The sequence below is a fragment of the Tachyglossus aculeatus genome (assembly GCF_015852505.1).
Source record: "Tachyglossus aculeatus isolate mTacAcu1 chromosome 12 unlocalized genomic scaffold, mTacAcu1.pri SUPER_6_unloc_1, whole genome shotgun sequence".
In the NCBI taxonomy this organism is placed as follows: Eukaryota; Metazoa; Chordata; class Mammalia; order Monotremata; family Tachyglossidae; genus Tachyglossus; species Tachyglossus aculeatus.
Genome location: NW_024044828.1, coordinates 19,049,497 through 19,062,506, shown reverse-complemented (window position 1 = coordinate 19,062,506; position 13,010 = coordinate 19,049,497). Strand labels below are relative to the sequence as shown.

The 13,010-nt window shown below is 50.0% G+C and overlaps 1 protein-coding gene across 1 annotated transcript in view; it reads left to right on the top strand.

The window, feature by feature from the left end:
- GANC (glucosidase alpha, neutral C) overlaps positions 1-13,010 on the top strand; it is a 45,695-nt gene that overhangs the window by 9,875 nt on the left and 22,810 nt on the right. The window contains exons 5-10 of the mRNA XM_038741250.1: positions 1,219-1,395; positions 3,890-3,938; positions 5,093-5,159; positions 6,612-6,708; positions 10,437-10,632; positions 10,911-10,913. Of these exons, the coding sequence (XP_038597178.1) occupies positions 1,219-1,395; positions 3,890-3,938; positions 5,093-5,159; positions 6,612-6,708; positions 10,437-10,632; positions 10,911-10,913 (589 nt within the window). The remainder of the gene's footprint in view (positions 1-1,218; positions 1,396-3,889; positions 3,939-5,092; positions 5,160-6,611; positions 6,709-10,436; positions 10,633-10,910; positions 10,914-13,010) is intronic.

The window sequence follows — 13,010 nt, the reverse complement described above, 5'->3', positions numbered from 1 at the left end:
AAATAGAGTAATAAATATGTACAAACATCTATACATATATACAGGTGCTGTGGGGAAGGGAAGGAGGTAAGATGGGGGGATGGAGAGGGGGACGAGGGGGAGAGGAAGGAAGGGGCTCAGTCTGGGAAGTGGGAGGTTTTCTAGGCCATGCCAATGTCAACCGCCCAGCCTGCAAAGGACTGCAGTCAGCCCCTGATCGATGGATCAATCGATCGTATTTACTGAACGCTTACGGAACACTGTACTAAGCACTTGGGAGAGGACAGTGCATTTTTTAATTGGCTGAAGTGATTTCGCTTCATCTCACCCGTGAAATGGGGACCTTCCTAATAATAATAATGATGATGGTAGTTGTTAAGCGCTTACTCTGTGCAAAGCACTGTTCAAAGCGCTGGGGAGGTTACAAGGTGATCAGGTTGTCCCACGGGGGGCTCCCAGTCTCCATCCCCCTTTTAATAACAAAAAATAATAATAATGATGGCATTTATTAAGCGCTTACTCTGTGCAAAGCACTGTTCGAAGTGCTGGGGAGGTTACAAGGTGATCAGGTTGTCCCACGGGGGGCTCCCAGTCTCCATCCCCCTTTTAATAACAAAAAATAATAATAATGATGGCATTTATTAAGCGCTTACTCTGTGCAAAGCACTGTTCGAAGCGCTGGGGAGGTTACAAGGTGATCAGGTTGTCCCACAGGGGGCTCCCAGTCTCCATCCCCCTTTTAATAACAAAAAATAATAATAATGATGGCATTTATTAAGCGCTTACTCTGTGCAAAGCACTGTTTGAAGCGCTGGGGAGGTTACAAGGTGATCAAGTTGTCCCACGGGGGGCTCCCAGTCTCCATCCCCCCTTTAATAAAAAAAATAATAATAATGATGACATTTATTAAGTGCTTACTCTGTGCAAAGCACTGTTCGAAGCGCTGGGGAGGTTACCAGGTGATCAGGCTGTCCCACGGGGGGGCTCCCAGTTTTAATCCCCATTTTCCAGATGAGGTAACTGAGGCCCAGAGAAGTGAAGTGACTTACCCAAAGTCACCCAGCTGACAGTTGGCAGAGCTGGGATTTGAACCCATGACCTCTGACCTCAAAGCCCGGGCTCTTTCCACTGAGCCACGCTGCTTCTCAACTTACACAGCGGTTTCCTTGTCTTCCCAAGGACCGCCTTCTGTGAGTTTCCACAGCTTTTCCGTACCGCCGTCCGCGTTTGCTTTTCCAGACTGACGGCCCATCCCGGCAACAGAGGTCACCTCGAGCTGGCGAGCGGGGCCTGGAAGCTCTGCGTCGCGGCCGAGCCGTTCAGGATCGATTTGGTAACCAAGGAGGAGACGGTGCTGAGCGTAAACTCCATGGACCGGCTGTACTTCGAGCCTCTCGAGACGCCCCCCAAACACAGGTATCACGGCCCGTGGGCGGCCCAACGTCGCCGGGCACCGTGCCCACCTGCCCAGGTTGGGACATAGGGCCTGCGGAAAAAATAGGCCCGAGAGGCCCTCTTGGCTGGTAGCGGCATCTCCAAAGTCAGTCTGTTCCTCGTAGATCTGACTAGAGCAAATGACTGGGATCATCATCATCATCATCATCATCAATCGTATTTATTGAGCGCTTACTATGTGCAGAGCACTGTACTAAGCGCTTGGGAAGTACAAATTGGCAACATATAGAGACAGTCCCTACCCAACAGTGGGCTCACAGTCTAAAAGGGGGAGACAGAGAACAAAACCAAACATACTAACAAAATAAAATCAATAGAATAGATATGTACAAGTAAAATAAATAAATAAATAGAGCAATAAATATGTACAAACATATATACATATATACAGGTGCTGTGGGGAAGGGAAGGAGGTAAGATGGGGGGGATGGAGAGGGGGACGAGGGGGAGAGGAAGGAAGGGGCTCAGTCTGGGAAGGCCTCCTGGAGGAGGTGAGCTCTCAGCAGGGCCTTGAAGGGAGGAAGAGAGCTAGCTTGGCGGATGGGCAGAGGGATTGGGGGCATTCCAGGCCCGGGGGATGACGTGGGCCGGGGTTCGATGGCGGGACAGGCGAGAGCGAGGTACGGTGAGGAGATCAGCGGTGGAGGAGCGGAGGGTGCGGACTGGGCTGGAGAAGGAGAGAAGGGAGGTGAGGTAGGATGATTTAGATAATAGATTTAGATTTAGATTTAGGCCCTACTGAGAGCTCACCTCCTCCAGGAGGCCTTCCCAGACCGAGCCCCTTCCTTCCTCTCCCCCTCGTTCCCCTCTCCATCCCCCCCATCTTACCTCCTTCCCTTCCCTACAGCACCTGTATATATGTATATACGTTTGTACAGATTTATTACTCTATTTATTTATTTATTTTACTTGTACATATCTATTCTATTTATTTTATTTTGTTAGTATGTTTGGTTTTGTTCTCTGTCTCCCCCTTTTAGACTGTGAGCCCACTGTTGGGTAGGGACCGTCTCTATATGTTGCCAACATGGACTTCCCAAGCGCTTAGTACAGTGTTCTGCACACAGTAAGCGCTCAATAAATACGATTGATTGATTGATTGATAATAATAATAATGTTGGTATTTGTTAAGCGCTTACTATGTGCCAAGCACTGTTCTAAGCGCTGGGGTAGATACAAGATAATCAGGTTGTCCCAAGTGGGGCTCACGGTCTTCATCCCCATTTTCCAGATGCAGGAACTGAGGCCCAGAGAAGTGAAGTGACTTGCCCAAGGTCACATAGCTGACAAGTGACGGAGCTGGGATTTGAACCCACGACCTCTGACTCCAAAGCCCGTGCTCTCTCCACTGAACTAGATCCTAAAATGCACTTTGGCTTGGAATAAAGAAGCAGTGCGGCCTAGGGGCAACGGCCCGGACCTGGGAATCAAGAGGACCCGGGTTCTAATCCCAGCTCCACCACTTATCTGCTGGGTGCCCTTAGGCAAATCACTGAATTTCTCTGTGCCTCAGTTACCGCATCTGGAAAATGGGTAGTGAGGCTGTGAGCCCCATGTGGGGCAGGGACTATTACCAATCGGATTATCTTATGTAATAATAATGATAGCATTTATTAAGCGCTTACTATGTGCAAAGCACTGTTCTAAGTGCTGGGGAGGTTACAGGGGGATCAGGTTGTCCCACGGGGGGTTCACAGTCCTAACCCCCATTTTAAAGATGAGGTAACTGAGGCACAGAGAAGTGAAGTGACTTGCCCAAAGTCACCCAGCTGATGGTTGGCGGAGTCAGGATTTGAACTCGTGACCTGAGAAACAGCGTGGCTCGGTGGAAAGAGCCCGGGCTTTGGAGTCAGAGGTCATGGGTTCAAATCCCAGCTCTGCCACCTGTCAACTGTATGACTTTGGTCATGTCACTTCACTTCTCTGGGCCTCAGTGACCTCATCTGGAAAATGGGGATGAAGACTGTGAGCCCCCCGTGGGACAATCTGATCACCTTGTAACCTCCACAGCGCTTAGAACAGTCCTTTGCACATAGTAAGCGCTTAATAAATGCCATTATTATTATTATTATTAAAACAAAATTGGACGCCCTAAGGCCTTTAGGCCCAGTGGGATCCTCTGCTACTGTCTTTTTTTCCCCCTCTCTCTCTACATGTCATGTAGATAATAACAAAAATAATAATAATAGTGGTATTTGTTAAGCGCTTACTATGTGCCCGGCTCTATGTTGAACCCTGAGTTAGATACAGAGAATCAGATTGGACGTAGTCCCCGTCCCAGGTGGGGCTCACCGTCTCCATCCCCATTTTATAGATGAGGTCACTGAGGCCCAGAGAAGTGAAGTGACTTGCCTGAGATCACCCAGCAGCCGCGTGGCCGAGCCGGGATTAGAACCCAGATCCTTCTGATTCTATCCACTAGACCACGCTGCAACTTTCCGAATTGTTCTTCCAGGGGCCCTTCCACCAGAAGAGAGGAAGACTTATCAACCAGCTCCTCCCAGGTAATTCAGATTGACCACGATGTCTGAATTTACGTCGTTGTCCTCACCGTGGCTTACTTCCATTCCGTCGTATTTACTGAGCGCTTACTGTGTGCAGAGCACTGGACTAAGCGCTTGGGAAGGACAAGTTGGCAACATATAGAGATGGTCCCAACCCAACAATGGGCTCATTCTGATATTTGGGGAGGGGCTCGCTCATCGCCTTTCTCACACTGCCCTCTCCCACTGGAAAAACTTTTGATTGCCGGTCAAATCAGGGTGATGCAGAAGGGAGTGGGAGAAGATGAAAAAGTCAAGGAAGGCTTCTTGGAGGAGGTGTGTCCTCAGTTTCTGTCGGATATGAGGAGGGAGGGCATTCCAGGCCAGAGGCAGGACGTGGGCTGGAGGTTGGCGGCGAGATAGACGAGATGGAGGGACAGTGAGAAGGTTGGCATCAGAAAAGCAAGGTGAGCTGGCTGGGTTGAAGTAGGAGAGTAATCATAATAATAATAATAATGACATTTATCAAGCGCTTACTATGTGCAAAGCACTGTTCTAAGCACTGGGGAGGTTACAAGGTGATCCGGTTGTCATCATCATCATCAATCGTAATTATTGAGCACTTACTATGTGCAGAGCACTGTACTAAGAGCTTGGGAAGTACAAATTGGCAACATATAGAGACAGTCTTCATCCCCATTTTACAGATGAGGTCACTGAGACACGGAGAAGTGAAGTGACTTGCCCAAAGTCACACAGTTGACAGTTAGTGAAGACGGGATTTGAACCCATGACCTCTGACTCCAAAGCCCAGGCACTTTTCACTGAACCACGCTGCTTCTCTAGGAGCGAGGAGAGGTAGGAGGGGGCAATGGTGAGGAGTTTCCGTTTGATGTGGAGGCAGATGGGCAACCCTGGAGATTCTTGAGGCGTAAGGAAACACAGCGGGAAGTGGCATAGCGTACTGGATACAGCCGAGACCGGGAGGTGGAAGGTCATGGGTTCCAATCCTGGCTCCGCCACGCATCTGCTGTGTGACCTCGGGCAAGTCGCGTCGCTTCTCTGGGCCTCAGTGACCTCATCTGTAAAAGGGGGATGGAGACTGTGAGCCCCACACGGGACTGTGTCCAGCCCGATTTGCTCCGCACCGACTCGCTTCGCTCCTGTCCCTTCAGGGGAACGAAGAGGACCTGGGCCTCTGGGAGGAGAAATGGGGCCCATTCGTGGACGTCAAAGCCAACGGTAAGACTGAGCCTGGGGTCGCATCGGATTCCTCGCTCCCCACGGGTTCGGCGTCTCTTCCTGGATCCCTCTCCAGCCCTGTCGCTTTTTCCGTTTCGTTTCCGTCCTGCCCTTTGTCCATCCGGACGGCCGGTTGGGAATGTCAGAATCAGCTGGCATCTCCAGGAGCGGTCTCCGCGCTGGGGCCTCAGTCAGTCAATTGCATTTATTGAGCACTTACTGTGGGCAGAGCACTGTACTAAGCGCTTGGGAGAGTACGACAATATAACGACAATATAATGATGGATTGATTGATTGATAACGGACACATTCCCTGCCCACAGTGAGCTTATTCATTCATTCATTCATTCAATCGTATCTATTGAGCGCTTACTCTGTACAGAGCACTGTACTCAGCGCTTGGGAAGTCCAAGTTGGCAACAACTTGTAGACTGTAGACTGTAGAGCTTACAGTTTAGAGGGGGAGATGGATATGAATATAAATAAATAGAAGCAGCGTGGCTCAGTGGAGAAGAGCCCGGGCTTTGGAGTCAGAGGCCATGGGTTCAAACCCCGGCTCCGCCAATTGTCAGCTGTGTGACTTTGGGCAAGCCACTTAACTTCTCTGGGCCCCAGTTCCCTCATCTGTAAAATGGAGATTGAGACTGTGAGCCCCCCGTGGGACAACCTGATCACCTTGTAACCTCCCCAGCGCTTAGAACAGTGCTTTGCACATAGTAAGTGCTTAATAAATGCCATTATTATTATAAATAAACGACAGAGAGGGAGATAGGTGCTGTGGGGCCGAGAGGGGGGATGAATAAAAGGAGAAAGTCAGGGTGACGCGGAAGGGAAGGGGAGAAGAGGAAAGGAGGGCGCAGTCAGGGAAGGCCTCTTGGAGGAGGTGGCCTCCAATAGGGCTTTGAAGGAGGGGGGGAGAGTCATCGTCTGTGGGATATGAGGAGGGAGGAAATTCCAGGCCAGAGGCAGGAAGTGGGCGACCCCCCCCCCACACACACATCTTACCTCCTTCCCTTCCCCACGGTACCTGTATATATGTATATATGTTTGTACATATTTGTTACTCTATTTATTTATTTATTTATTTTACCTGTACATATCTATTCTATTTATTTTATTTTGTTAGTATGTTTGGTTTTGTTCTCTGTCTCCCCCTTTTAGACTGTGAGCCCACTGTTGGGTAGGGACTGTCTCTATATGTTGCCAACTTGTACTTCCCAAGCGCTTAGTACAGTGCTCTGCACACAGTAAGCGCTCAATAAATATGATTGATGATGATGATGATGATGAGATAGCCGAGACCGAGGTGCGTTAAACCCATTCTTCCCGGGGGGCTTTTGGAGCCTCTCTCCCCCGCCGCCTCTCCCTGCCGAAATGGACCCCGCTGAGTGGTCAGTCTGCTCCACCCTTTAGAGTGAGAGCCGCGCTCAGTACAGTCCCTTCTCCTTCCAGGCCCCAGCTCCGTAGGCTTGGATTTCTCCTTGCCCGGCTTCGAGCACGTGTACGGGATCCCGCAGCACGCCCAGAGCCTCCAGCTCCCAGACACCAGGTAGAGCAACAGCATCCTCCCCATTCTTTCATTCACTCAATATTCATTCAATGGTATTTATTGAGCGCTTACTGTGCATTTAGCTTTAATTCTATTTGTTCTGACGACTTTGTTCTGAGAGCTCACCTCCTCCAGGAGGCCTTCCCAGACTGAGCCCCTTCCTTCCTCTCCCCTTCATCCCCCTCTCCATCCCCCTCATCTTACCTCCTTCCCTTCCCCACAGCACCTGTATATATGTATATATGTTTGTACATATTTATTACTCTATTTATTTATTTTACTTGTACATATCTATTCTATTTATTTTATTTTGTTAGTATGTTTGGTTTTGCTCTCTGTCTCCCCCTTTTAGACTGTGAGCCCACTGTTGGGTAGGGACTGTCTCTAGATGTTGCCAACTTGTACTTCCCAAGTGCTTAGTACAGTGCTCTGCACACAGTAAGCGCTCAATAAATACGATTGATTGATTGATTGATTGACACCTGTCCACATGTTTTGTTGTTTGTCTCCCCCTTCTAGACTGTGAGCCCGTTGTTGGGTAGGGACCGTCTCTATCTGTCGCCGACTTGTACTTCCCAAGCGCTTAGTACAGTGTTCTGCGCATCAATAAATACGATTGAATGACACCTGTCCACATGTTTTGTTGTCTGTCTCCCCCTTCTAGACTGTGAGCCCGTTGTTGGGTAGGGACCGTCTCTAGATGTCACCAACTTGTATTTCCCAAGCGCTTAGTACAGTGCTCTGCACACAGTAAGCGCTCAATAAATACGACTGATTGATTGTATGAATGGATGAATGCAGAGCAGTGTACTAAGCTCTTGGAAAGTACAATTCAGCAACAATTGTACACCCAGAACCACCACAGACCACAGAACGGGTTTTCAATCGGAGATGCTCCGGCCTGCCTTGTCTTCTAGACCGGAAGCTCGTTGCGGGCAGGGAACGCATCCACCAAATCCCCGTCCCGATTCTGCCCTGGTGCTTAGTACAGTGCTCTGCACACAGTAAGCGCTCAATAAATACGATTGAATGAACGAATGAATTCGGAGCGGCCTGGGTTCGATGGACCCAGCTGGCCCCTGGAGCTTCCCGCCTCCCGGGAGTGACCTCACTCTTAATGACCATTCTGCTACATCAACTGGTGGTATTTATTGAGCGCTTCTGAGACCACAGCACTGGACTAAGCGCTCGAGAAGCAGTGCGGCATAGTGGCTAGAGCCCGGGGGTCAGAAGGACCTAGGTTCTAATCCCGGCTCTGCCACATGTCTGCCGTGTGACCTTGAGCAAGTCACTTCACTTCTCCACATCCCGCCTCCCCCATGGGCAAGTCACTTCACTTCCCTGGGCCTCAGTTCCCTCATCTGTCAAATGGGGATTAAGACTGTGAACCCCACGTGGGACAACCTCATCTCCTTGTATTCCCCCCAGCGCTTAGAACAGTGCTTTGCACATAGTAAGCGCTTAACAAATACCAACATTATTATTATTATTCTCTGGATCTCAGTGACCTCATCTGTAAAATGGGGATCAGGACTGTGAGCCCCACGTAGGACGACCTGATCACCTTGTATCCCCCCGCCGGCGCTTAGAACAGTGCTTTGCACATAGTAAACACTTAGTAAATGCCATTATTATTTATTTATCTACCCCAGCGTTTAGAACATTGGCACATTTTAAGCGCTTAGCAAGTACCATAATTAGAATTATTATGACTAGGGACAAGAGCCCCTCCCCACAAATTTAATCTGCATCTTAACAAATACCGTCATTATTATTATTATTATTAATAATTATTAATGAGGTAGCCCCTCCTACCTCACCTCCCTTCTCTCCTTCTACTGCCCAGCCCGCACCCTCCGCTCCTCCACCACTAATCTCCTCACCGTACCTCGCTCTCGCCCGTCCCGCCATCGACCCCCGGCCCACGTCACCCCCCGGGCCTGGAATGCCCCCAATCCCTCTGCCCATCCGCCAAGCTAGCTCTCTTCCTCCCTTCAAGGCCCTGCTGAGAGCTCACCTCCTCCAGGAGGCCTTCCCAGACTGAGCCCCTTCTTTCCTCTCCCCCTCGTCCCCCTCTCCATCCCCCCGTCTTACCTTCTTCCCTTCCCCACAGCACCTGTATATATGTATATATGGTTGTACATATTTATTACTCTATTTATTTATTTATTTATTTATTTTACTTGTACATTTCTATCCTACTTATTTTATTTTGTTGGTATGTTTGGTTCTGTTCTCTGTTTCCCCCTTTTAGACTGTGAGCCCATTGTTGGGTAGGGACTGTCTCTATGTGATGCCAATTTGTACTTCCCAAGCGCTTAGTACAGTGCTCTGCACATAGTAAGCGCTCAATAAATACGATTGATTGATTGATTGATTATTATTCTCTGGGCCTCAGTTCCCTCATGTGTAAAATGGGGATTAAGACTGTGAGCCCCCCGTGGGACAACCTGATCACCTTGTAACCTTCCCCAGCGCTTAGAACAGTGCTTGGCACATAGTAAACGCTTAACAAATACCGTCATTATTATTATTACCATCCAACATTCATTCATTCACTCATTCAATCGTATTTATTGAGCGCTTACTGTGTGCAGAGCACTGTACTAAGCACTTGGGAAGTACACATTGGCAACATATAGAGATGATTCCTACGCAACAACGGGCTCACAGTCCATAAGAGTTGATACATGCGTGGCTCAGTGGAAAGAGCACGGGCTTTGGAGGCAGAGGTCATGGGTTCAAATCCCGACTCCTCCAGCTGTTCAGCTGTGTGACTTTGGGCAGGTCACTTCTCTGTGCCTCAGTTACCTCATCTGTAAAATGGGGATTAAAACTGTAACCCCCCCGTGGGACAACCTGATCACCTTGTAATCTCCCCAGCGCTTAGAACAGTGCTCTGCACATAGTAAGCGCTTAACAAATACCATCATTATTATTATTATTACATCCCCCGCCCATGGGTAGCTGACAGGCTGATGAGACGACAAGACGGTGAGAAAGGTTGAAGCGGCTGAACCGTTTCCGACGCCGTTTTCACGGTGAGGGCTTGTGGAAGTGGGGGAGGAATGGGGATGCCCAGTGTTCTAAGATTCCCTGGGAGATAATAATAATAATAATAATGATAATAATAATGGCATTTATTAAGCACTTACTATGTGCCAAACACTGTTCTAAGCGCTGGGGAGATTGCAAGGTGATCAGGTTGTCCCATTTTCCAGATGAGGGAACTGAGACCCAGAGAAGTGAAGTGGTTAGTACAGTGCTCTGCAGACAGTAAGCGCTCAATAAATACGATTGAATGAATGAAGTGACTTGCCCAGAGTCACACAGCTGACAAATGACGGAGCCGGGATTTTGAACCCATGATCGAGAAGCAGCGTGGCTCAGTGGACAGAGCCCAGGCTTTGGAGTCAGAGGTCATGGGTTCAAATCCCGGCTCCGCCACTTGTCAGCTGTGTGACTTTGGGTGAGTCACTTCACTTCCCTGGGCCTCAGTGACCTCATCTGTAAAACGGGGATGAAGACTGTGAGCCCCCCCGGGACAACCTGATCACCTTGTAACCTCCCCAGAGCTTAGAACAGTGCTTTGCACATAGTAAGTGCTTAATAAATGCCATCATTATTATTATCATTATTATTATGATCTCTGACTCCAAAGCCCAGGCTCTTTCCCCGAGCCACGCTGCTTCTGTAAGATCTGTGGCTGACATGTGTGTGTTTTCCAGCAACGGGGAGGCGTACCGGCTCTACAACCTGGATGTCTACGGGTACAAGATCCATGACAAACTGGGCATCTACGGCTCCGTGCCGTACCTCCTGGCCCACAGCCAGACCAGGACGGTGGGCCTTTTCTGGCTGAATGCCTCCGAGACCCTGGTGGAAATCAACCGCCGGGCTGCCTTGGAGGTGAGCGGGGGCCCCGTCGGGCATTGCATTCATTCATTCAATCGTATTCACTGAGCGCTTACTGTGTGCAGAGCACTGGACTATGCGCTTGGGAAGTCCAAGTTGGCAACATCTAGAGACGGTCCCTACCCAACAGCGGGCTCACAGTCTTCCGGAGGAGAAACAGCCCCACGGGGCATCCTCGGCCGCATAGGTGGGCAGGGCCAACGTGCCCGGGTGGCAGAGCGAGGCCGCGGGGTCACCTCCCCTGCCACCACCACCATGGGAGGGGTGAGGGCCCATGGCCGGGCCAGGGGGTGAGAGAGGAGATGGGCACATTCATTCATTCATTCATTCAATCGTATTTATTGAGCGCTTACTGTGTGCAGAGCACTGTACAAAGCGCTTGGGAAGTCCAAGTTGGCAGCATATAGGGACGGTCCCTACCCAACAAGGGCTCACAGTCTAGAAGGGGGAGACAGAGAACAAAGCCAAACATATTAGCAAAATAAAATAAATGGAATAAACATGTACAAATAAAATAGAGTAATAAATCTGTACAAACATATATACATAGATACAGGTGCTGTGGGGAAGGGAAGGAGGTAAGGCGAGGGGGAGGAGGGGGAGAGGAAGGAGGGGGCTGAGTGTGGGAAGGCCTCCTGGAGGAGGGGAGCTCTCAGGAGGGCCTTGAAGGGAGGAAGAGAGTGAGCTTGGAGGACGTGCGGAGGGAGGGCATTCCAGGCCTAGGGGATGACGTGGGCTGGGGGTCAACGGTGGGACGGGCGAGAACGAGGCCCGGTGAGGAGATTAGCGGCAGAGGAGCGGCACATCCCTCTTGCCTGCCCGGCTGGACGGCAGCAGTCAAAATCAGTGGCGGGCGGCCGTGGGGAAGTGCCACCCAGTACTCCCTTCTAGACTGTGAGCCCACTGTGGGGTAGGGACCGTCTCTAGATGTTGCCAACTTGGACTTCCCAAGCGCTTAGTACAGTGCTCTGCACACAGTAAGCGCTCAATAAATACGATTGATTGATTGACTGACTGTCAAGCTCTAAAAGAGTGCCAGGCCTGGCCCTGCCAGTGGTACCTAGCCACTGTGGCACACCCGGGGGTCTTTCCTTCATCCCACCTCCCTCACCGGAGCCCCGCGGGGCATCTCTCGTGCTGGGCGGTGGGCGCCGTCGTGGCCTCCCCTGCCCCTGGTACTCCAGGGGACCTGTTGACATGGCGACCCAAATTCTACCAGGTCTCGACAGCCTGTTGGGGGTCCCGGTGGTTTTTTCAGTCCGGCTAGTCTCCCTGGGAGAACATGAGGGAGCGGCTCAGTTTCTCCCCTGCTTCTTTCACCTGTAAAATGGGGATGAAGACTGTGAGCCCCCCGCGGGACAACCTGATCACCTTGTAACCTCCCCAGCGCTTAGAACAGTGCTTGGCACATAGTAAGCGCTTAATAAAGAGAAGCAGCATGGCTCAGTGGAAGGAGTCCGGGCTTTGGAGTCAGAGGTCTGACACTTGTCAGCTGTGTGACTTTGGGCAAGTCACTTCACTTCTCTGGGCCTCAGTTCCTTTGTCTGGAAAATGGGGATGAAGACTGTGAGCCCCCCTTGAGACAATCTGATCACCTTGTAACCTCTCCAGTGCTTAGAACAGTGCTTTGCACATAATAAGGCTTAATAAATGTTATCATTATAATAAATACCATGAAGAGAGAGAGAGGGAGCAAATCACCAGGGGAATGAGCACATGGGAATAGACCAATTAACCAATCCGTCATATTTATTGAGCGCTTATATGGGAATAGATCAATTAACCAATCAGTCGTATTTATTGAGCGCTTACTGTATGCAGAGCAATGTACTAAGCGCTGGGAGAGGACAATAGAACAGACTTGGTTGACTCATTCCCCGCCCACAACGAGCTTACGGTTTAGAGGAAGGGACAGGCCTTCCATAAGCAGCGTGGCTCAGTGGAAAGAGCCGGGGCTTTGGAGTCAGAAGTCACGGGTTCAAATCTCAGCTCCTCCAACTGTCAGCTGTGTGACTTTGGGCAAGTCACTTCACTTCTCCGTGCCTCAGTGACCTCATCTATAAAATGGGGATGATAATTGGGAGCCCCCCGTGGGACAACCTGATCACCTTGGGACCTCCCCAGTGCTTAGAACAGTGCTTTGCACATAGTAAGTGCTTAATAAATGCTATCATTATAATAAATACCATAAAGAGAGAGAGAGGAAGCAAATCACCAGGGGAATGGGCACATGGGAATAGACCAATTAACCAATCCATCATATTTATTGAGCGCTTCTGTGGGAATAGATCAATTAACCAATCAGTCGTATTTATTGAGCCCTTACTGTATGCAGAGCAATGTACTAAGCACTGGGAGAGGACAATAGAACAGACTTGGTAGACTCA